Source organism: Nicrophorus vespilloides, unplaced genomic scaffold (genome assembly GCF_001412225.1).
Source record: "Nicrophorus vespilloides isolate i.1.1-1 unplaced genomic scaffold, Nicve_v1.0, whole genome shotgun sequence".
Classification (NCBI taxonomy): domain Eukaryota; kingdom Metazoa; phylum Arthropoda; class Insecta; order Coleoptera; family Silphidae; genus Nicrophorus; species Nicrophorus vespilloides.
Genome location: NW_017099157.1, coordinates 49542 through 76060, shown reverse-complemented (window position 1 = coordinate 76060; position 26519 = coordinate 49542). Strand labels below are relative to the sequence as shown.

General features: G+C 34.0%; 1 protein-coding gene across 1 annotated transcript; it reads left to right on the top strand.

Annotated features, from left to right (window-relative positions):
• The first annotated feature begins 1644 nt into the window (after positions 1–1644).
• Positions 1645–3106, top strand: LOC108564110. Its single transcript, XM_017923034.1, has 5 exons — positions 1645–1703; positions 2058–2150; positions 2215–2362; positions 2615–2748; positions 2808–3106. The coding sequence occupies exons 2-5, from the start codon at positions 2108–2110 to the stop codon at positions 3104–3106; spliced, it is 624 nt and encodes a 207-aa protein (XP_017778523.1). The 5' UTR covers positions 1645–1703; positions 2058–2107.
• Positions 3107–26519: the final 23413 nt, after the last annotated feature.

Below are 26519 nucleotides of genomic sequence, written 5' to 3'. Positions count from 1 at the left end.
TAGTATTTTAAAGATGATTAATTCTATTTTGTGTTTTCACATAATATGGTTCTCATGTGTACCAACTTAGATGATAAATTTAGTTATATGTGATTAATATGACGAACGCAAGAAGTTGTACGAATATATTTATGAAGTTACTTTAAATAAATAGCAATGGCGCGACTCTTTATCGCTGGAATTAGTAAATTGAACTCAGATTTGTTTGTTATTTGGGACACGCCATCTACCGGATAATTGTAAATTTCGATAAAGTATTTTGTTTGGTGCTTTGGTACCGGCGTTTGCAGTTATTTCGAATTGCAAACAATAAAGATGAAGGGGAAAAAGCGAATTTCAGGAATGTATGTGTGTGTGTGTGTACGTGTGATAGAAAAATGGTTAAGTGATGTTGGTTGTCTAAATTGCGTTAGAGAAATGTTCCCAATTTGTGCCGAACTTTTCGCGTATTCCGGTGTTCCTTATTCGGGCGGCATACGTGGCCCGCATTGATTTGGGCAATAAATTCCGCTCAATCCATAAGCCTTCAGTTTATACAATATATTATACATTAGCGAGGCCAATCCAATTTTCCGACACACGAAGAAAAAAGTTCTCCTTTCTCTTTCCCTCTTTGCTTGATTCTCTTTCTAACACTTTCGCCTAGCTCTTTCTTCCTCAATCTCAAACCTTCCTTTCCAACTCCACCCACCCCTTGTAGCGCACTTATACTTTCCTCATCCACTCACTCAACCGGCTACAAGCTCACCGGAGAGTTACCCAAACAAGGAGCGGAACGGCACACGCAATCATTATGAGGCGTTTTCAAGGAAATAGGATGGGAGGGCGTTATTGCACGAAGCCAAATTTCAAATTACGCACATACACGGGCGATCCTTTGATCGGCACACCAGCAAAATAAACAAATTAATTTGGGACTTGCTCCTCGCAAACATATACACAAATAGCGACATCAACAACAACAACATCGTACGACAAAAAAAGTACTATGTACAAAGACTTGTAATTGCCGCCGTCGCTGCCTCCTTCTTTCCGCACACGCAACACAATTACTAGCAGCGCGCGTTCTGTTGCATAATTTATCACATCAGAGTGTACAAATTGAAAATTGCCGGCAGCCGGAATTTGAATTCTAATAAGAATTTCGTCACGCACCGCAGCGCAAATCGGGATCCGGTATCCCGGAGGCCGTCTGTGGGATTGGATTTGCTGAGCGGCGAAGGTGAAGGTGGTGATGAGCGATGACGAACAGAAAAATTATACAACTTTTCGCATACAATTCTCCCTATTTTATTCGTTTCAAAATTCTAGATTTTCATATACTTCAAGATAATTCAATTATATAATATAACGGTGTATACAGATTTCGAATTAAAATGTATTATTATTTTTCACGATAATAAATCTTCAATTTCTGGAGAACGATAAATTCAATAAATACAGAATAATATTTGTTTATTGATTAAGATGTTACCTTGATTAATATTCAATAAAATTTTCGAATTAAATACAATATTCAATAGTAGCTTACTTGATGATGGATTGAGGTTAACGTGTTGTTTAGGTATATATACCGGATCATATATCTAAGTCGTATTAGTCTACACATAAATCTGATTAGTCCAACACGAAAAAAAAAATGTTTAAATTTACTATTGCTATATTGTTGGCATGTTATTGTGCATCAGTGTACAGCAGTTTTCGTAAGTCATATTAATTCATAACTTATTTATTCATAGTATGATTAGGAAAATGTAAGTTTTCTGAAAATTATAATAGTTTAAAATAGAAAAGTATTTTTAAACAACGACATTTAAAGTATTATTAAATATACAATATTATTGTAAGAGTTCAGTAAAAATGAAGAATTAATTATTAAAATTTCTAATTGAATGCAATAATTAAATATTATAATGTGCGTATTTTATATGATAATAGTAATTTGTAGACGATATAAGATATACACTTGTTTAGTACATTTAATATGTATTAATAAGAATAATAGACAGAAAGATATACGTACAATTATTTATAACCTATACCATTTTTTTATTTAGCGTCCGATATCGAAAGATGCAAATTGGCAGATCCCAATTTGAACAAGTGTATGAGGGAACAAGCGGAGAAAGTATTCCGGAAGTATTCAAAAAGTAATTTCAACTTAGTAATTTCCATGAACAAATCATATAATTATATATAATACTTATTTTATAGGCGGCTTGAAGGAAATTGGTTTGATCTCGGTGGATCCTTTGGAAATTACCGAAGTTTCAGCAACTGGCGAAAATGGTGTAAATGTGGATCAAACCTACAAGAACATGAAAATTTATGGATTTACATCTAGTTCTGTGAATAAGTTCGAGTAAGTGGTCGATGCTACAACCTTTCTAAAATAACCATCCATAATTGAATAACAATATGTTAAGCAATGATCAGCATTGTAATGATTGTTACAACAGAAAATGTTTAAGCTATATTAGTTTTGTACCATAACAAATATTTATATAGGATGTAGATTTCGTTCCTGTGCAGAGTGAAATATTGTTTCAGTATAGATATTATTTATATTAGAAAGATAGAAATGTGTATTAAAGTAAAAAAAAAATGTTTTCAGCGTCGATTTTGATAAGTGTGAAATGGAGATGATCACAACAACTGAAGACATTATTGTACTCGCTGATTACAAACTGAAAGGACAATTGTTCTTGTTTCCCATCGACAGTGAAGGCAAATCCAATTTCACATTACGTAAGTTTATATGAAATGCAGATCAAACGCTACTAAATTTTCTTGAATTATTTTTTTAGACAAACCCGTATTGCAGCACACCATAAAGTGCGAAAAAAACATGATCAGGGGCAACGAACATTTACATATTACGGACTTCAAGACGGATTTTGTTGAGTACAATATAGAACTCTATTTCGATAATCTGGTAGCTGGAAACGATGAAATCAGCAAAGGAATTGCCAACGTTCTGAAGGAAAACCCCAATGAAATATTTATTGAGGTGAAATCATCTCACGCGAAAGCATACGCTCTTCTGTTTAAGCGAGTCTTAAATAATGTATTTAAAAAATTGCCATTGAAAGAACTATTTGTTTAAAAAGATATTATAATGATAAATTCTTGTATTTATTTAAAAACTCCTTTTCGTTATTTTACGAATGATATATAATTAAGATGTTTGTTATTATGATTTCACATATGAATAAAGAGCGGAAAGACTACGGTCAATAGCCTTTTTTAAATAGATATACAACACATTTTGTTTATTATTGCTAATAAATATTTTTAAGAAATTCACTTGTAATTATTATTATATTAATTATAACAAGTTATTGGGTAAAATATATAATATAACATAAAAACTAAATTAAAATATATATAAAGACCTTGGTCTATTATTAAAGTATTTGTTTTTGTTGACTTATCTACAATAAACCTTAAAATAAAAAAAATATCTAAAATATATTAAGATTATTAATTGTTGTTATTAATTAATAATAACAATATAAGTGTTCAATCACTTATTCATAATAAACCTTAAAAATAAGAAATTAATTTAGAATTAAAATTATTGTTATTAATATTAAATAATAACAATTAATAAACTAATTTTATTATACAATATTTCTTATTGTTACGTTTTATAATGAATAAGTCAACGAAAATTAATACAGAGGGACTAATAGCCGAATGGTTCAAATCCTGGTCAAACCAGGCCCTTTGTGAGCCATCACGGATGTACAGTAAAATGAATGAAATTCAGCATATGGACCTCCAGCCAAGTCGATGGACAATGACAGTGTTAAGGATAGCAGCAGATTCACAGTCAAAGGAAATAGTGGAATCGCAGAGCATCAATATACTACTGAAATTAACCTACAAGACAACAGCCAACCTACAAATTAAAAAAAAAATAAAAATCATTATAATGGTAACTATCAACCGGGAAAAATTACCTACCTAATGTCAACCGCGATCTTAAATTTACTGAATGGGCACATTGATGAACAGATTGTAAATAAAATTACACGACATACAAAAAAAAGTAATTGTACAATTAAAGAATCATTTAATTGATACATTTTAATGTTCATTTTCAAACTTGCTAGGAAAGAATCCAATATTATCAAAAGTTTTTAAAAAGTTATTAATGAATAGACTGAAAATTATCATAAACAACAACGACTCTAAAGAAGATTTTACCATATAACCTTTATAAAATAATATATATTTGTCTGGAAGATTATTTCAAGTGAAAGCATTGACGAATTTGTATCCAATTATATCAGGTTTACAAGATACAAGGTAGCGTGTTAGGAACGATTTCCTATACACTATATATCGCAGATATGCCCTTAACGTATAAAACAACAGCTGCAAATACTTGCGACCATACAAAGATTCTAGTCAAGAACTCTATTAGTACTCATTAGTACTTAGTTATATTTCGAACAGGACCTTCATGAGGACCTTCAATTGGAAACACTGGAGAATTCAATTATGAGAAACAGTTGCCGATACCAAAGTAGGCTAGACAGACATCCAAATGTATTCGTCTGTCATTCTTCTTTATAATAGCTTAACAACATTGGATCTGTCATTGAGATTAAAGGACGATGTACAAATAAATTTTGTCAACCGCTAGATCATTTACTAAAAGTTTTATAAACTAGATTTGTAAATAAAAAGGACACAAATTCAAACTTCTTAATAACATTTATCCTTAAGCGGTTTGATGCATTGTATGAAGTGGTTCCCCTAGTGGCCACGTATTTTTGTCGCTATGGTAAATTATTATTCATATTGCGAATATATTCGTCATAAGCGGTACTTAAGGGGTTACAATAAAGAATTATTCAAATTCAATTTTCACACATAATATAATAATTTAAATGAATACACAATCTTTAATAAATAAATATATACAATTTTTTAAATTTAATTAATTTTGCAAATTGATCAATACATTATTTTATTTCCAATTGAATATTGAACTATATGAAATTTATTGAATTAAAGTTTGAATAAATAAAAAAAAACACATAGTCGATGGAGATGATGAATGCAAATGGATCGCCTTTGATGTAAGCGCCTCTGGTGACTGGATATATTAACTTAAATATTCATTCAATAAGTTTTAACTTAGGCAAAAAGAAATAGTCTATATTGAATTTATTCGGTTTGTGTAATATTTTCATGGAAACTCACATATAAAAAGTTCTTAAGACCTTCATTTCGCGATTGCTTATTAAAATATTAATTTCCATTACATACATTGAAATTATAACACTTGCTAGTCGTTAAATGCAAATAGATCAGTTATTATATCAGTGATTAGTTACATCTATGAACAAATATGATGCACGTAAATCGTCTTCGGTATGATTGGACTTATTACTTAAAATTATTAAAAACGCATGTATTCTTTCGTTATTTACATTCTGTTCATTGAAATTCAAATACGTCGACGCATTAACATTTAGAAACATGTTCCTCTGTCGACTTTTTCTTTTACCTTTACCATTTTATATTTTTTTTCACTCTTTACGGTGAAAATGTTCTTCGTGCATAAAGTGCGCTGTGTATTTCGCGTGCCGCACGATATTTCTGCCTGTTTTCTTTTTGCGCCGCTTCTTTCACTTCGGTCTACCCTTTTTTCCGTTCTTCCATGCTCTCCTCTCTCTATCTCTCTCTTTCTTACTCGTTCCTAGCAACGAATGTATACGTGTATCGAATTGTTTATGGAAATTGTTGGCCGCCGAAACATGGATGTAAATTTGGTTGCGCGCTCCGGCAAAATGCCGTCATCAAATTTTTATGAACCCGCGTAAGTGAGGAAGCGATTCCCTCCATCTTAAAAGGGAATACATGTTATGTGAAACCAACCCTTCTCTCTCTCTCTCTATTTTTCAAACACATCCCTTGCGCATCTCTCTTCAGAATCTCACCAACCGCCGTGGGCGTTCGGCCACCGCCGACGTCGACGATGTTTCCATTTCTTGCACTCGCTATATCCATATCCATCCGCATCTTCATCCTCCTCTTTCCTTCTCGAAGCACATCCCAACATGCACTTTAGGATCTCGAAGCTCCACGAGAGAATCGTAAATATATTCCATTTCACATGATTGATACTGTCTGCTCCCATCAGACGTAAAACCCACTTAAATGTTTTCTTACCTGCGTCATCTCACTCTCCCATCCCTTTACCGTGAGCTTCGATTTTTGTTCTTGTCTCACTTTATTCCATTCTTTCTTTCGTCGAATAAACGGAAAACACTCTCGGTCCCCCTCAAATCGATATCGAAACAATTCCCGAACAACAATAACAACAAGCCCTCTGGGGGTCGCTCGCGCGGTTTGCGCTTCAAACAGCAACAAAAAAAGAAAGCGAAGAAAGAATTGCGAGAAAGGGAGAGCAAAAAAAACTAGAACGATAATACACTTAGATCGGAACGCCATCTATTATTCAAAACGTCGAACGAAAACTGACAGACATGTTTGGAAATTCAATGATTCGTATTTTTTTCCTTGTTCGTATTTCTTTTTATAAGTACCTGTATATGTAATATTAAAATATTTTAATGCAGAGAAATACTAATTTGGATTCGATCGATAGTTCTTTGGAGATGCTCAGTTATATGGATAGAAGAGACTTACGATGAAGGAAACACAGATATTCACAATGGCGATGGTTGCACCGGAATATATATTTGCAATATACAATACACAATACAGAGAATATACAAAGAACATTACCGGATAATTAGAAGCGATACAAGAGAGCTATTATAGATATGCTACGATGATGATGATGCTGCTGAGGTGGTTCTTCCTGACTATGATGTGGTGGTGCTAGTGGCTATTGTTGCCTAAATAAAACCCCGGCTGTGGTCGATCTTACACGTCGGCCTCCAAGTCGGTGATGACGTTGTATCTTGTAATTGCCTCGTATATTCCGTTGCGTCATTGGATTCGGGATGTCTACTGGCGGATAGAAATTCTCCTGGTCATCTCAACGGTTCTCCGTAAACCTTCTCTGCTTCTGACGATTCTAGATCATCTCGCCAAGCTGTTCATATGCCCAGGAGGACTGTTGGTAGTATATCCGTCCATCTTGCGTTGTCGTGACATTGATCGCTGCCTTCAGTTCTAGATGGAAACGTTCTACCCTTCCGTTAGCCTGGGGATGGTATGCTGTTGTTCTGAGATGAGTGGTGCCGGTTAACCTGCACAAATGCTGACGATGTCGAAGTTGACGTGTTCAAACCTCTTCCATGGGGTTGTGAAAGTACCTCGTTGAGTAATAACATTTCGGGAGACCTTGCATTTTTGGCACTGCACGCATGCCTGAGCCCACTTTCGCACGTCGGACTTGCACCTGGGCCACACGTAGCGCTTCACCGATGCTTTCACGCCTGGACAGTTGGAGCAGCGGCAGCGAGTCTTCTTCGTGTCGCATATCTTCTCATTTTTTTTTTGGCGCAATATATTTTTTTTTTAAATAAAAATACAGTATTTACAAAACTCAATATACAAAAGAAAATCAGCTTATTTATATAATAAATGGATCCGTTTAAATCATATTTGCATAATGAAATGTAATTAATTTCTTATATAAATTTGGGATGAAGAAGCGAAGCGAAAATTTAAAAAAAAATTCACATGTCTTCTATATTCCACTGTTGGCATTCCTGTCGTTCCGCCCATCTCGCATTACGGGTACACGCCATCCCATTTCTGGCATGGTCAAATGCCTAATCTGTTGGGCATGAAGGAACCTTGGTATTGTGGTTTTGAATTTATTTCCTCAGTATCCTTCTTTTTCTTCTTCGTATGTGCCAACATCGAGTCACCTTCAAGTTTTTGATGTCTTTGGTACCGTTCCAGGTCTTCGTTGTCGGCGTAGCTCGATATAGGTTTATTCCTCTCGTAAGCATCTGTTGCAGCTTCTCGTTATATTCGTCTCTTTGCTTGCAACCTTTACCCCATCTCGCATACTTTTCCTTCACGAGAGCCTCCTTCTCTTCTTTTTCATAGATATTCACAATGACGTTGGTTGCACCGAAATATATCTTTGCACAGACACAAGACACAACACAGAGGAATATAAGAACCTTACTGGTAAAGTTAGACGCGAGACAAGAGAGCGAAAAGAGATACATATGCTACGCCTTATATGGTGGTGCCCGTACCGGGCTGGTAAATGAAGTCATATCCAGGCTGGATTAAGCACCACTGCTCAAACGAAGCAAAAATTAAATTGTAAATAATACTAATTCCATTTTATATCAACTTAACTCTTTTGAACCTGCTTAATGTGGCATTATTATAATTTTCTAGGAAATGTCCATGACAGAGGAATTACATTTTAATTGGTATGTCAAGGGATTAATTTTGATAATATCAGGTATAGATTCAGTTGACGAGGCCCTTCAAAGAACAATACAGCAATATCTCGCAAAGTGCTGTATCCATCAGTACGTATTCACTGTAATCTAAATTTTAATTCTGCAAAATAATTTTTAAGTCCTTGTTTAATCCGGTTGAAGTATTGCTTTACAAAGAAAATACATTAGTATAATTGACCTATGGTCAATAGCACTTTTCAGCAGTTAAAATTTTTTTGGTTGATTATTATTTGCATAATTTTACATGTATGCAAAAATTATTTTAAAATGATGTTTTATAATTCAATAAATAAGTATGTATTTAATATTTGTTAAGAGAAACATACGTAAAGCGTATAATTCATTCAAAAACTTTCAAATATGCATTTGTTATAGAAATTACTGACTTTGGGTATAATTTTCAATTAATTTGTAGCAAGTCATTTGGACCTGATCGATATGGTTTAAGTGAAAAGTAATTAAAATGTTTGATAATTAAAATAATAAATAAAGTTTTTATGTGCTGAAGGGGAAAGGGTTACGAATAGCTTAGAATTCTTTAATATATAGTTTAAGCCGCTTTTCGGGAGCATTAGAATTTGGGCTTTGCTGTTGGCTTTTGTGCTCGGAGAGAATAATATTTACGTTGGTATATATAAATGTAAATATATGGATATTAAAAAATGTAGGAGAGAATAATAATCTGGAGTGCGGGGAAATGCATAATTCTCTCTCAAATTGGCCGCACGTAAATAGATGGCGTTGAACGTTTGTGTGAAGGGGTTGAGTCTGGGCAATGTAGTGTGTGTTTTCTCTCCCTCTCTCTCTCTCTCTGTGGCCGTCTACCATTTTAATTATATCAATTCTAAACATAACCATTTAAACGCAGAGAGTTGTTCCTCTTCTCTAGCGTGTTAGTTTAATTAGATCCGGTTTGTGTGCGAGAAGTGGGGCGCGGCGGGGGCTGTTGCTGCCGCCACCGCCTCCGTCGTTACCAAACTTGGCAAAGTTCAACGGGGGCAAAAGGCAACGAGAAATGAAAGAAGTGAAAAGCAGTAAGAGAGAAGGAAAAAAAATAATCGCGGCAGCTAGAAAAGGGCTGGGCACACAAACACACTTCCGAATTATAACTGCGAATTCCGGAACTCATTAAACCAAAAAAACCTAGAAGGAAATAGCAGAGGAGGGATGGATTTTAGTGGAGCGGGGAGTGGTGTACGTTTAATTAAAAGAAAAATAATTAATTGGTTTTCGGGAGGGGAGGAGACACATGGTGTTCGCAGTCGTTAATCTCGTTAATCGTTCGATTGCTTCATTAAACCGTTGATAAGGAAGAGAGGCGGAGGTGAACGGGATTAAAATTACTTTCAACAGTCAGTTTCTTCTATAAGACGGCAATCGCTTCCGGCTTAGCAGACTAATCCATCATCATTCGTAATTAATCCGGGTCGACTGTCGCTCTGTGAGGTTATGTGTTCATTTTTTTTCTCTGACTCTTTTCGGTGGGAAAGGTTACTAAAAAATAATTTAGTCGCTTACTATCCGGGTGATGAATAGCCTAGGTGTTGCGGTGTCGGCGGCTGCGGCGGTGGCAGAGGCGGCAGGCGTCGGTGTCAAGTGTGTCCTCCTCGCCGCGTTCCGAGCTTATGTCGGGATTAACGTCGGGCCCATTCATCATGGCCTCACGGAATATAAATGCCGTGCCATGTGTTCGCACCGTCAGGTTGATTAGAGGCGGCGCACGTCTTAATCCCGACGTATTTAAATTTTAAAAAAACTGTCGCTCGAACTCGAAACAATGGCAATTTCATATTTGATGCCACGCTGTGGACGTGCCTTTTCACTTTTGACATTTGACATTCATCAATTGACATATTGATATTTACGTCACAATCAAACTTTATATTACTTTTATTTTTATTACATAAAAAAGCATTTATATACGGTAGATTATTTCATTTAAATAAAATTGAATATGAACTAAATCTAAATAAAACTTAAACTTTGTCAATTTTATCAATCAAATATTGTCATGTTATTTTTAATATAAGCAGTAAAAAGTATATTTTACTAATTATATCAAAAGCATGAATTTTGTCAAACTTTTGTATTGCTTTCATTACATTCGTATAATCATTTTTTTTTTTTTTTGAATAATGATAATTATCGTTTTTAATCTTTTTGTTAAAATATTATTAATTACATTTCCTGTTCCCTGTTTGTTGAAACCATTGTTAACTCCAGTCTTCTCTCCTTCATTTCCCGAATTCCTTTCACTTATGTCCTCCACCGTTATTCAGAACTCCCCCAAAATCAAAATAACACCTTTTAACTACTCCCTTTCACCCTTCATCCTTCGATTATTAAAAAACAAACTACAACTCTATATATATATTGTTTTCCCTTATTCTTCTGTTGTTCATTGTATATTAAAATTTATTTATGTATAAATTGTACTTTTTTTTCTTCTTCTTATGTATTGATGTTTGGCCAATAAATTATTATTATTATTTATTATTAAATATATTTTTTTATTTTATGCTGAAACAATTATGTGGGTGGAAGCGCCGGGTTACATATTTACAACTTGCTAATATTATCAAGTCTGACATTTGTCATATTGACGTTTATTGTAATTTAAACTTTTAATTTATATAGAAAAGTGTATTACCTTAACCTGAATTTAGAAATTAAATTAAAAAAAAAAATCAATGCAGTAGGCAGATTAAGGGAAAAATAATGAAAAATATCACATCTTTTATATATTTATTAAAAAAAAGCAGTTATCAATGTTGATACGTTGGCATTAAGGCCATAATATGTCGCACTAACTGTTAATGCACTTACGTATCAAATTTGAAACTTAGGTCATTTAAGGGTTAAATATTACAATAAAATTTTAATTACAAAATAAATTAATCTTCATTTTGATTAGTTTATCCGATATGTTGATACATTGTTTAAGTATACTAATTTTAAAAAAGAATTGAATGTTTGAAGAAAACTTAATTTAAAACATATATCTTCAATAGCACATTGAGATCATTTGCAAAAATATAAAATGCTTTTAAATCTTGATGAAAGCATTTGAAGTTTAAATTATATATTATTCCCTTTTATCTCAGCTGCTCCATTTTTTTTCTATCTATCTCTTTCTCATACTCATATTAAATGAGTGTGTGCGTTTTTTTTTTCATCCTCTGGGGGCTTTCTTTTCGCCGTCGCCGGATAATTTGGATTATTAATAGGTGCGATAATCCGTTGATTAACGTTCGCACCGATTCATCCGACCTGTCGATACCAAAAACGAAGGAGGCGGTGGCCGCCGGCCTCGGCTCCTTTTATAAATCGCCCCCCGGAGAGAAGGTCGTCTTTGTTAGATACCCCACATCCCTCCCTTTAGCCTCCACCAAAAATTGAGTACGAGAGAAGCTTAAGTGAGAGGATATTATCAATTACGTCCTTTATTATATATTATATATATACGATTTATTTTCTTCATTTTTTGTCCCCTTTCGCAATCCGCGGGCAGATAGAGGAGTCGGAAATGCGGAAGGAAGGAAGGAAATAAGGCGTACGGGCAGACAGAAGGAAGAGATTTTGATATGTGTCTGTGTGAAAGTAATCTAATTTGGGCTAGAGTGGGTTCGCACAATGGTTTCAATCTCGCCGCCCATACACACGACGACCATTGTGACATCCAACGCCCCCCCACCCAACAAACCGCCGCCCCCGCCCCATATATATGTGAGTTGTCCTCCACTTTTATCTGCACTTGCATTGCGCCAACTTCAGATCAAACACATTATTAAATGAGCTCGTGAGTCGCGACTCGGCGGTTGAGAAGTCGGGAGACGGAGACCGATAAAAGTGGCAAAACGTAATCCCTCTTAATGGTTTAATAATGAAAAATTCCCCCTTTGTTAGGAGCGCAATTTTCCGGCTTTATTATTTAACTTAAACCTTTTCTCGCCCACTTGTTATTCCTGTATTCCTTTTTTTCCCACTTCAATCTCTCTCTTTCTCTCACACACACATACAAGTTCAGATTTTATATTTTATGTCGCGGTGGTTGCGATGCTTCGACGCCGCCTCCGTGGGACGCAAAACATTTTCGTTTTTTCGAAGGAAAACAAATCACGTTGCGTCAGTGATTTTAAACCCGTAAGCCGATTATCAGCGACCTAGCCTAGATTTACACAGCCATCGGGGATGGGAAAGCATTTTTTTTTTCATACATTTCTTTCTCAATATTCATTAACAAAAGTGTCTGTCTATGATTTCCAATAAAAAGAACCATATGCATAAGGATTTTTAAGTAACGCTCTAATATTTTGATAAGATATAATCTTGTTTAAAGACTTAAGTGATATATTCTATAATTTATGTTGATTCAACTTTTGAAGCAATAGCTGTCAACTTGATGTTAATATTAAATGTCAAATATTGACATATGAGGTTAATAAAAATTTAAATTATTTTGTATTTATTAAACCTTTGAGTCCTAGTGATATTATAACTAAACTACCGTTTTAATAATTTATATACGATATATGCGCTACCAAACCATAGATTTTTAGATTCAGAACCTTTGTGGACAAGCGTCGGAAATAGCTGTCCTATTATTTACAAGAGAAGACTACTCATATGTAAAATTGTATACAAATCTAGTTTGGTGGCGCACAAATCTAATCTTGGCTACGCGATAGCTCGGCGACGGACAAGTGGGAGACGGATAAGTCGGCGATGGTCAAGTCGGCGACGGTCAACTGTGCACCTGCCAACTCGGCGACGGTCAAATCGGTGACGAATACTCAAAAACATATTTTTAAGAAACTCATTTATTATTGTAATAATTATTTATTGGCCAAGAAATATTAAATAACATAATAGAAATAAAAAAAATAGTTATAAAATTTAAAGAAAACTGTGTTTTTATAAAAAAAAAATATGTAAATACATAATAATAATAATTTATTAGTAAAGAAAATAATATAGCATACAAACCTAATTAAAATGTATTTAAAATTATAAATAAAATTTGCTTGATTATTTATTATTATTTGGTATTAATAACAATGAATAATAATTATTATTATTGTATATGTTTTCGTTGACTTATTCATAATAAAACTTAACAATAAGAAATATTCTATAATAAAATTAGTTTAGTTGGATTATTTCTTATTGTTATGGTTTATTATGAATAATTCAATAAAATCAAATAAATTAATAATAATTTATTGCTATTAATAATAAATAACAACAATTAATAATCTTATTATATTTTAGATTATTTTTTAATTTTAAGGTTTATTATGGATAAGTCAACGAAAACAAATACATTAATAATAGACCTAGGTCTTTATATAAATTTTAATTTAGTTTTTATGTTATATTATATTTTTTACCAAATAACTTTTACCCCAGATCTTCTGCCTATAGGATTTATATTGATGGCAAATGCCTATCTGAGAGCGGAAGGATTCCAGAGGTTTCGAACGGGCCATAACAGATCTGCAGCTCATCTTTTTAGGATGAATTTGGTGGATTCACCGCACTGTGACTGTGGGATGATATCCACCACAAATCACATTTTTTTTTAATGTGAAAGCAACAGTGTTGCTACAAACGTGCTCATAAGTGGACTAATTACTCAAAAAGTTCACCTTCCAACATTTATAGACGTCCTGTTAAGGATGAAGGATAGCAAGATATATAGACTAATTTTAAATTTTATTAAAAACTCTGGCTCTGTTGTTTAAATATTTATTATAATGTGTTTATTCTATTGTTTCTTTTTTGTCCTTTGTTACCCCTTATTAATCTTTTTTAACACTTTTTATTTACCGATCCGAGGCCTTCCCACACTGTGATAAGAGCTGATAGGTCCCTGCTCGTGAAAAGTTTGTATAAATGTTGAATTATTTTATTTTTTGTTGTTTTTATTATTTATAAATTTCTTGTATATTTATATAATTAGCAGGGTGATTCCGTGTAATTGTCTGTAGACATCTTAATAGTCCATTCACCTTTTTATTGTTATGTTTTTTATTTTTTGCTTGTTTATATGCTCTTTTCGTTTGTTTGTATTATATACTATGTGTTTATTTACTGTTTTATTCCTAGCATGACATTGACTGGCTACATACACCGTAAGGTGTGAGGTAAGTGCACATCTTCACTCTGTTATAGAGTGGAGGAATCAGAACAGAACTTGTTATTATTAATATAATAATTATTATAAGTGAGTTTCATAAAAAATATTTTTTGAGTATCCGTCGCCGACTTATTTGTGCAGAGGTGCCACATGTGGTTTAGTAATATGCCACAACATAATAATACAAAGCAGTTTCGCAAAAACAGTTGAAAATACGGCCTTGAAAAGTACCCGTTCGCAAAGGATTAAATTACTTTTCATTACAAATTACTAATTCATTTAGCATGTCGATTTAATCATATTATAATTTATATCGATGTTAATACATAAATTTCATATTTTATTATACCCCTATTAAATTATTAAAAGCCATTCATGGTATAATAAATTTTAAATAAACTTAGTTGAAATACTAAATTAATTCGACAAAAATTAAATGTCATAAGTATATGAGCCTTTCTACATTATTCATTAATCTGTATTAGTCTGCGACCGACATTCGTATTGTTCGTGACCATACAACTTAGATCAAAGGAAATATATATGTGTGTGAGTGTGTTTTGCGACGTCACTTCAATTTGAATCGCTCTTCCATCGTTTGCTGTATATTACATAACCCGGCTCGGAAAGCGAAAACAATTGCACCAATGCCGCCAACCGTCCGAAATGAAAAATCCCCGTCGCCGTTTCCACGGTAAGTTAATGCCATTGCTTTATTGCTTTCGCAATTTATTCAGAATAATGCAGCCACCCCCGGGCAACGCACAGTCCAGACGATAAACCCGGCGTCGGGATTAAGTGCAGGAAGCAAGGAAGTAAAAGAACAAGAAAAAAGAGAGGAAAACCAAGGCCGAATAAGGTGAAACGGGAGGAAATATGTGAAATAAATAAATGCAAGGAAGCGGGTGAGTATGTGTGTGTGTAGAGGAAGAGAGTGGAGTCAAGTGACGCGCGAGCGCTTAAATTAATTTCTAGGGGGGCGGCGACGGCGGCGACTGCAGCAGCGGATGGAGGCGGCACGCGACCTCGCCCAATTTCCATATGGAGTCCCTCTGCTCCCCCCGAAAACACAGTCTCTTTCGCCCGTTCATATCTCCGGATGGAAGTGGAAAGGAGCGGGGACCGACTCATCAATAATTCATACGGGGCGCTTACTTTAACATCCTCGAAAAATGTATATAAAAAAAGGAACGCAGCAGAAGGAAACTGAACGTCGGGGGCGTCGGCGGATGGGGGGTAAATCTCGAAAGAGGGCCCTGCTTAAAATGCAATAAAAAGAAAAGTGAGCGTCGAGCGAAATAATTTCATTAAGACCTCTGCCGTTGGCTTTCTTTTTATATTGTATACAGCAGGGGTGGCCAACTTTGTGTACATAAGATCTACGTTTTATTTTAAAAATGTGTCTCGATCGACTTGTCATAGGTGTAGTCTAAGTGGGGGAATTTATGAAATACATCGACTTGTTGGCCGTATACAGGATGTTTCCAAACAATTTCTGAGAAATTATATTATCAATTACTTCTTAGAGATTTTTTTTTCTTTAAACTAAATATAAGTAATTTTTTTTTTATTAATATTTTTAAAGCAATCTATCATCTGACATTGATATCTAGCCTTATGAATGTGGTAAAAGTAAATTAAAAAAGGACACCATTATAATAATTAATGAAGTGAAGATCCAGCAACCCCACTTCACATATACGATATTTTTTTATGCACTTGAACACATTCAGCTCTGGGGATCTGCCTGTAATACCAGTATCGATATAATACAGAGATTCCAGTCGAAAAAATGAGGAAAATCACCAATGCTCCATGGTTCTTCACAAACGATGACATCCATAAGCAAGGTAACATCAGTTTCGTCAAGGAAGAAATAGCAAAGGCTAGCACAAGATACCATAATCGGCTAGAGAATCACCCTAACCAACTGGCTACGGAGCTGATGCATACTGTAGAGCATCGTCGAAGACTGAAAAGATTTAAACCACAAGATTTACCAAACCGATTTTAATTAAGTAATAATAAACAAAATTTATTGTATAATAATGCAAAGGGCTTTTGACCGCAGTCTAAATATAAGTGTTATAGTGAATTAATACCTGATTGGTTTTCAACCTTTCTGTACCTCCGTCTCTTTTTTTATAAAAAAAAATGTTGCGCCCTCTAAATTATTGTAAAAATGTAATTTCATATACTCACCTAGAGAGACTAATAGCCGAATGGTTAAGTCGACCTATCCACGATTCCGTGAGCGCCGGTTTGAATCATGGTCAAGCTAGGCCCTTTGTGAGCCCTCTCGGTACTTGCAGCAATAAGGCCATCGTTCATCACAGATGGACAGTCAAATGAATGAAGTGAAGGTCTATATAGCCAAGTTGATAGACAATGACAGTGTTAAGGATAGCAGCAGATTCACAGTCAAAGGAAAAAGTGGAAGGCAGCCAACCAACAAAATTACAGAAGAATATAATGGTAAAAACTTCCATTGTGAAGTTTATCAAAAAGCAAAAAAAAATATATGCTCACCTGATATTGTAATTTTTTTAATGGGCTACAAAACCTAACAAAGAAAACTTGATACACTCGATTCAATAGCTTCGATACCCTGTTTATTGTGAGAACCGTCGAGCTCTACAAAATTGTTGCTGGCTACCACAGACTCCACCTCTTCATTGTTGGCTAATATGTTACCACCGAGCCATTTTTTAAGTTTAAAAAGAGAAAATAATCCGAGGAGGCTAAATCTGGCGAATAGGGTGAGTAAGGAAGCAACTTTAATTTATTGGTTTTGGCCTTCGCGATAACGGTTGTATGGATTGGTGCATTCTCTTGATTGTGACCAAATGCGACACTCATCTTGCACAGCTTCCTCATCTCCAAATTTTCAGTCAATAGGCGATGACATCACTTTTTGAAATGCTTATCATGTGCTTACCACTGCGATGTTCGTCTTGGCAGGTATGACCTCGTTTAAACTCACCCAGACTCCCCTAGAGTCGGCATTGATATTGGTTAGACTGACACCTTTTAAATGAAAGTATTGTATCACATAATTATGACAAATCTTACACAAATATAATACATAGTTAATACAATAATATTTTAATGTGATGGTAGAGTTTCTTTTTCAGCACACATTTTCTCAAACTGTCGTATCATATAAAATATTTTCAATTCCTTTTCAATCATAATAAAAGTGTTGCTTTATGTTTAATACAGCTATTACAGAAAAAACAGTTTCTCATAAGAAAGATGTTACAAATGGCAATAAAATTTCTAAAGCATTCTTTCTTAAATTAAGGAAGTCTTTCTTTACTTATTGCCAAAACGTAACAATATTATTTTTCTGTTGCTTTAATGTATCATCTGCTTTAATGTATTGTCACAAGATAAAATCATCATATTTTTCAACCTCAAACAGGTTTCTTATCCATTCGTATTTCGACTTGTCAAGATCTTTAAAGTAAAACGTAAAGTACCGTTTAAGTACGATTATTAATAAGAACTTTCGTTTATTTTATGATTTAAAAATAGGGAAACATATCAAAGCTATTTTTTTTTCAAACTTATTACACATAGTTCCATTTTTTCGTAAATTCAGTAATATTGTCTTTATGCATCAGAGCATGAGACACTTACATTGATTTATTTAAAGTACTGAGTTTTACAAATATTTTTAATAAAACAATTTTGCTTCATCTCTATGAGTATCAGTATGAAACATGGAGACCTTAGCATAAACGTTTTGCTTATTAATTTTTTTCGATACAGGTTGGAAAACACTGCCATACCTACTTACTTTTAAAATAGGTTAGTTTAACAATATATCAATTTTTGTCTATATTCATATAATATTAAAGTGCGTGAACGATACCAAATTTAATGTTTTAGTACACCCTACATACATATTTTTTTCTTGGGGTTGTTCTTAAGCAAACGATTCCATTGTTTCTTAATTTAATTCGATTTTGGATCGAAGGGCGTCTCGGGCCCAATCATCGCTAATGATTTAGCTTACGTCTACTTCGTCGTTCGCCCAGAAAGATATCTCATTATGCAAATACATTAAATCAGTTTTCTCCGCCTTTTCGGTATTATCGAATAGCCCCGAATGGCATGTAGCGGACTGCTCTCGAATTCACACCGACATAATTATTATTCTGTTCATCAGTTTTTCTTTGCTTTTTTTAATCTTTTTCCTTTAATATTTCGCTACAGATTTTGATTGAGATTATAATAATAACTGAAGCGTAACAATTCGATGTGCTTGATCGGATCCACGTTTTTTTTTTAATTTAATCAAATAAACATATAATTTCAATTTCCTCGAGTAAACTTTAATTCAATAATATTAAATTAATATCCGTTCTCTTTTTTTCCAATTAATTGCCATTATTATTTGTATATTCTAAATATTTAGTTAATTTGGCTGCACAAATGTGTGTATTATTTTATTTATGATATTATTATTACAATTTACGTTTATAAATTATTAAATATTTTAATAGAAATTTGTTTTAATTTTTGCTTCACTTTTACTTTTTAGATTAGTTTGTTAGATAATTGAGTGGTTGATTCAGAGAGTCGATGACGTGCTGAATGGAATTCTGCGAAACTTCTGATTCATTATTTATATTATTAATTAGGGCCTCGGGGTTCCGGAACGAAGCCGTTTTGATAAGTAAATGGCATTGTCTGGCTATTAATATTTCCTTTTGTCTTTGTGTCGTAGCAGAGACGGCGGCAATAGCTGAAGCTGCGGTGGTGGAAGTGGAGGCGGCAAAAGCATCCAGGTTTCAGCCCGCTTCGAAACGAGGGCATTCATTAAATTGCATGCGTGCACGAGGATTTAGCAGCGATTATAATGAAGCCAGGGCGTTATGCAATTTAGCAAGTGATACGAGGCAACCTGTGATCAACGTCCTCGGTTGGCTGTGCAATCGGGCGGCGGCATCTGTGTACGGTTTGCAGCCGCCCCCAATCGACCCCCGAACCCTCTAAGGTGTTGTGTTTACAGTCGATTCCAACGACATTCAATTGTTTGTTGGCGTCGGCGGCGATGCCTTTGAAGATCCACTGCAGCTGTAGTTGCCGCCGCTTCCCGGAGGCAGTATTAATAGCGTGCAAATAATCCCGATTGGATGTAGACCCGCGGCTGTTTTGAACCGAATCCATCCAATTCTAAAAGCTTAGAGAATAGAGAAAGATTTTGTACTATTATCGACCATTGCTTTGATTGGCGATTTTCCGCACGGACGTAACGTTCGGTCGATCGGATACCTATCGAATTTTGTAAACGGATCCCAACGATATTTCCACTTATCAAATATATATAAATTTAAATCAAAGCAACAAAATGTCATCAAGTTACGATTTCATTACAGTGGTCTCTTTTAAAGTGACGTGAAAATTATGAAACAGTACTGTAGCTCGGCGCGTGTGCAAACAAATATTGAAAATAAAGTGACATTCAGTGCGTAAGGCTGGTCCAAAGGGCTGAAATTATAAAAAAAAAAACCTGAAAGTAAGCAATCGAGCTGAAGAGATTTTCTTCAGGAAAATATCAGGAACACATAACCTGTATGAAATAGTGACATGACACTTCTACCAGGCGATGCGCATCACCGAAACGAAGATAAAGAAATGTGCTTACAGTGTGCCAAGATTCCATGAGATTCCATGTGTGCTGTGAAAGATTTTCAAATATAAGTTAAATATTTGATCATTGGGTTTATTATATTGGGATTTTTATTTGATGTGCTGCAAAATAAATTAGGCGACTAAAGGTGCATTGTGAGGTAAAAAAGTTTGGCAGACACTAAAGTACGCATACATGCTTACGCAAATACAAACGTAAGGATGGATTCCTACGCCGAAAGCAGAAGCAGACCCTAGGTAATGTACAAGTAAAGAAATGTACCTGACAGCAGACCGTCGAAACCAAAGGTAACGGATGAGAAAGGAACCTAAGACAGGAAACCTGCTCATAGATGTGGCCAAGAGAAAAGCTTTTTTTTAAACACCAATCTTTTACTTTCCCCCAAAACAACAACAATACCAGTATGGCCCAAAGCCCGGAAAGGAACACAACAAATAATGACTGTCAATTTTTATGTACATTTTTATACTGATTAATAAAGAACGCTATTAAATCTAAGGGAAAATAGTAAAACAGAACTACTTCGTTACGTGAACAGATAACAGTGTGCATCAAAGACATTTACAGAGCTATAAAGGCAGTCCAAGATGTACCCGATCTCACGTATAAATGGGAGGTTTTTGTTTGAAAAAACTACTATGATCAAATGTATCAAGCTTAAGTTTGAAGACGCTACGTTGTTTAGTATGTTGGACAGCCATCAATGGTCAGTGAATTTGTAAACATGGAAAAAAATGGTCATCATTATGTGATACAATACTTTCATTTAAAGGTCTCAGTCCAACCAATATCAATAGTATTTGATGATCATTGACTGTAATTGCGCGAGCAATTTATTTTTTCATTTATATTGCTCCTCAGCAGTATTTCTTCGGGTACCATTAAACTGGTATTGAGAGTATCCTCTTATTATTTTTTAAATTCTATCAATTTGGATCAAAATATTTTAATTCTCGTTTCCTCTTACGGTAAAAAAGAGCCAAAAAAGTTTTATGAAAAAGTTGTCTATTTAAGGCATCGTTACTGAAAACATTCATTCTATATAGCCACCCTGCACCTTTATCACCTGCTCGATCCTCACCCTAAAGCGCGAGCACGTTGTTTTCAACTGATCGCGTTTCATGACCGTGAAATCTGCCACAATAATAGCCCGGAAGAAGTTGACTTGTTATCGGAGAGCCAATTTTGGAGTGGAAGAATCCTGCTATCACTCCTATACGACTGTGTATCTCTTCACAACGTCATAAACAGTCGATCTTGGGTACCCAAAAAATTTAATTTCTGTGGGCATTCTTCCGGCGCTTTCTACAATCGCCGCACTTCTGTCGTACTCCATGCTTGGGTTGAAGAGCACGGCAATTTTGAGATTATGAAAGTCTTACTGACATATTTAGCCAACTTTAGCACTAATTAGAACTTACCTCTGAATTCAAATATAGAGTGTACTTCAAATACAATTTTGTAAGGATTCTAAGTGCGCATTTTATCCGATGACATTTTACAAACCTTTCTGGTAACTTCATGATTTTGCGTTTCTAGAACTTCTGAATCATAAAAAAAATTAACTATAACGTTTTTTATCTTTGAGTGAAAACTGCAGAAATCTCCCCAAAACAGAATTCAACGCGCAAAGTTTTTTAACAAAATATTAGGGGGGCCAGAAAGTAATGTCGTTCTTTTTTACATTAAATTCAAACAAATAAATTTGCCAATTTGCAGATAGCCACTATATACTGTTTAGGTCTTTCATGCTTTGTTGAGAAAAGAATGATGTTTTTTGCACAAAAATAATTATTTTTCATTGTACTTCCGGTATCTAAATAGCTAACAAATGCACTTTACTCTAATGAATCGGATGTCGTCAACGTAATTATATCAAATTAAAGTGGAATACAAATAATAATAATAACTGAGAAAATCGATTGCTCCTATTTCGGAAACAATCGATAAACGTTATTTAAACACTGTATAAGTCGTAGACTTTCCGTTGCCGTTCGTTAATTTTGGAATTGAAAAAGAAAAATACCTTAACAATTATTACAACATTCTAAGAATTTGAAATGCAAAATTCGTATAACTTTTACTGTTTCCATATTATTTATTTTGTTCGATTCATAAATTTAATACAGTGGCACCTCGCTTAACGAGCAATGCAAAATGGAACAAAAATGACTCGCTTAACGAGTGACGTTTCGCAGAATGTGCGCCTGCTACATCGTTTTCCAAATATTTGTTCAGACATATTATGTTTTGCTTTGCGAGTAAGGAATCTTGGAATTCTGGAACGGATTATGCTCGTTAAGCAAGGTTCCATTGTACACTTTTTTTTTATGAAATCCTAATGAATCTAATATAATTGTTTTCTATTGATTTTGTTTAATTTTATTTGTACAATACACAATACTGTTGATTTGATGTTCTCGAATTGGGTTTTCATTGTTGATGATGTTCTGTTCAATTATTTTGTGTTTCGATCCTTTCCTTCTCGTACAGAATCAATGGAGGTAATTAAACTTTAGGCGAATGATTGATTTCTCTTGTATTTCTCTATATAAGATTGTATTATTTTGGTAACAAATGGTAAAAATGAAGGAAAGTAAATGAAGAATTCATAAAAGTTTGCACGCAACAAAAGACGGTTGTTGTTGTTATGATTATTATTATTATTATTACGAGATTCCGTTTAAGATCGGAGCCGGCTAAAATCCATTCGTCGTTTACCTTTTTTCTCCTTCTGTCCATCCACTTCTTGCGCTCTTCCAGCATCGTTTCTGTCTTTTTGTTGTTGTTTCGTTCTTATTTCGCGTGTCGGCGGTGTACGTCTATGTGTTCCTTCTCTCCCTGACCCTATTTATTGCCTTTATCCTGGCTCCGGTGCGAGTGGAAGCGGCGGCGGCGGCGACGGTGGCGGAGGCGGCCGGAATCGATTTCCACGGGACGGCAAACGGCGGCGGCGGCAGCGACGGTTCGTACTGCCACTCTCTTCAGTGTTGCGTCCGACTCCGGCCGGTGTACATCGCACCGAATCGCTGATTACGATCTTCAGATTTTCCTGAAGACTCGCCCGCCGCCTCCGGTTTTCCGACGTGTGCAAGTGGAATTTTTTGGTGGTTGAACGTGCGCGAACCGCGAGTGGTGATCACATCTTTTACATTCCCTTTTCGAAAAACAAATAGAATTTCTATTAAACCGTGTGGATTTTTTCGTTTCCAGCTATTTTTCAATTCACTCCGCCGACGTTAATTAAGGTAATTTCTTTCGTATTCCATTCAAATTCACACGCGAATAGAAGTTAATAATAATCTCAAAAGAAACTTTTAACTCTCTTTTATTTTTTTCCTATTTAATGTAATTATTTTTAAAACAACTCATATAACTTAACAAAGTTTCCTATCAAATAAAATATTTTGAAAATGAATCAATCAAATTCAAAACTTTTGTAAATAACACAATTATTTTTATATAAAAAAATCAATAATTTCATAAATTATTCAATAATTATAACATATTTTAATCATTTACTTTTTATTTTAAAATTACAAACAGTAAGTACTATGTATATTATGAATAACTGTAAATATTTAGAAAACATCGTCAAAATAATTGAAATATTAATTAGAACATAAGTATGATTTTATATCAACAACCTTCAGTTGTTACAATCCTATTGTTTGTTCATAGCCAACTTTTAAACTTTCCATGGCTGTTATTTAACGAAACAAAACCAAATTGAAATACCGGTCGGAATAGAAATACTTCATATTAAAATTAATTTAATTTAATTATTTCAAAAACATTAATCATATATAATAGTATATAATAGTATTTATATTTCACTAACAAAATATTTTTTCAAAATTTTTTCGTTTAAAATGATTGAAATTCTCATTTAATGCTCACAGACGACGTTGATATAATAGAAAATGCACTTTGCTCGAAAGTTCGAAAATGTTCTGTACGAAAGAAATAAATTTAAATCAACGAAGAACGTTGTATGAATAAGAAATAATCTGGAGTTGGCTGAAAATGTATTCCGGATAGATTTTATTGCAATTTCGATAATTGAAGAACTTTTTCTTGAAAATAAAGTTTTATTTTCTCGTATAAAGAAAGAAAAACTAAAACTATTAAACTGTAATTAATATTTCAGATAAAGTAAAATTATTTATAACACGTTCAATATTGAGAAGGAACAATGAACTAAATACATGTATTGCATTCGTAACAGATAAAAATAGATCATATATTGGTATATGATATATATACAAAAGCATATATTGGTTAACTTGAAGAAATTCTTTCATTGTAAATATCTCGATAAAAACCATAAGCATTTTTGTTGATATGTTTGGCAACTTTGCAAATTCTAACGAAGTTCTCCCAACTCGAAAATTTCAATTAAAGTGTTAAAAGACTTTTGAGAGTGGAAGAACGTACTGGAGTTTCAATTTAAATAATTTTGTTTTTCTTTTGATTTTTTAAAATCATTTGTGCTTGAATTTTGTAAGAAAAATAATGTTAATGTTAATAATTACATTATTTAAATTCATCTAAATATAAACGCAAAAACTAAGAAAATTAGATAATTGTAATTATTATAAAGAAAATTCGCAAAACGGGAACTGTTATGTTAGTGTCAAATAATAATTGCAACATAACTGATATACAATTGTTACTACAAATGAAAGAATAAACAAAAATTGTATCATGTGCGGATAACGAGCATAATCAAACTGGAAAAACGATATTCGCAATCGGCTTCGATATTTCTAGATTACGAAATGATCAGAGGGGTCGGAATTTCGTGATTGACGTACAGCGTCACGAGCAAAATAAAAAATATTAGTCGAACGACATCAACTGAAAGAAATAAAATACAGAATCATAATCTGTCAGTTTTACCCGTTCTTTTTTCTATTATGCATCAAAGCTTACGGATTACTAAAGCTTATTGTTTATGTAGTCATTTTCTTGTACCAATATAAAGAAGACATAAAAAAGATGGATGTTTTTTATGTCTTCTTTATATTGGTTATTTTTTGCTTAAAGTTTTTAAACAATCATTTCTAGGTTATTTTATTTTAAAATAAATTCGTACTGCAATAAATAAATCAAACCAAATCTATGTGACATCTGTCAATGTCAAATTTATAAAACTTATTTTGTGTAAATTGGTAACGGTAACATCGGTCAACGTCATAATCTTTGTGAATTGATTGATATGTCAATAATAATTTTATTAATATAACCTAACAAAGCTGTGATATATGTCAATGTTGCAATTGGATTTGTAGTTGGGTATATTGTGTGTGTATATGTAACGTTGTCTCCTTTCTCTGTGTTCGGGCGTAAAAAGGATGTCTGTATCGAATATCGCCGAGCCGAGTCCGAGTCGTTTCCTAATTGTGAGAGTATCGGATTACAAATTGAATACAAAGATGTTGCGAAGTGATTTATCGAACGGCAAACTTTTCTCGTAATAAAGTCAACCCGTGCGTCCGACGTTAATGTTTCAGTTCTTCGACGCGAATAGAGAACAGAAATATATAGATAGAGACACAAGGATTTTCGCTTCATAACATGCGGATATAATCTATGAATGGGTAGTCCGATCTGTCGAATACCGTCCTGCAAGATCCTCTGAATAATTCATCACCAAACTCAGAAAATGAAACTCGGAACGGTGTTCTTTCCGTTCATTCCGCGACTTTTCGTCTCATCTCCTTCAACGCCTGCTGACACTCATCATTTTTACAACCGCGTGCGTTTTTTTTTTCTCTCTCTCTCTCTCTTAATACTTCCTCTTTTGTTTCTCTTTTCCTCTCTTCACCTCTTTTCATTATCATCGCAATGAGCTGGGTGGGCTGTATGGATGGTGACAAGGGTGAGACAAAAAGAGGAAGGCCATAATTATAACGAGAACACAGAGAAGGAGAACTCTTTCACTTCGGAGAGTTCCCGAGATTTGCATTCGGTCAACAGAAAGGGCTTTAATCACGGTCGGTCCCGTTAATAAATGATGAAAAAACCGGCAGATACAGATGCAAATTAATCGCTTTCTGACCTTTTGCAAACCATAAAGTGACGTTTAACTTTTTTGACATATGTCAATCTATTAAATTGATTCAAGTCATACAACAAAAATTTGACAACTCATTTTACATATCCTATTATTTTAACTAAATTGGGATTTCTTACTTATTTGTTTGACAGTAATAAATACAATTGAACCAACTGAACTATACGTTAGACATACGTCAATACATTGTTTTTTGTCACTAAAGTATGTTAAAATAAA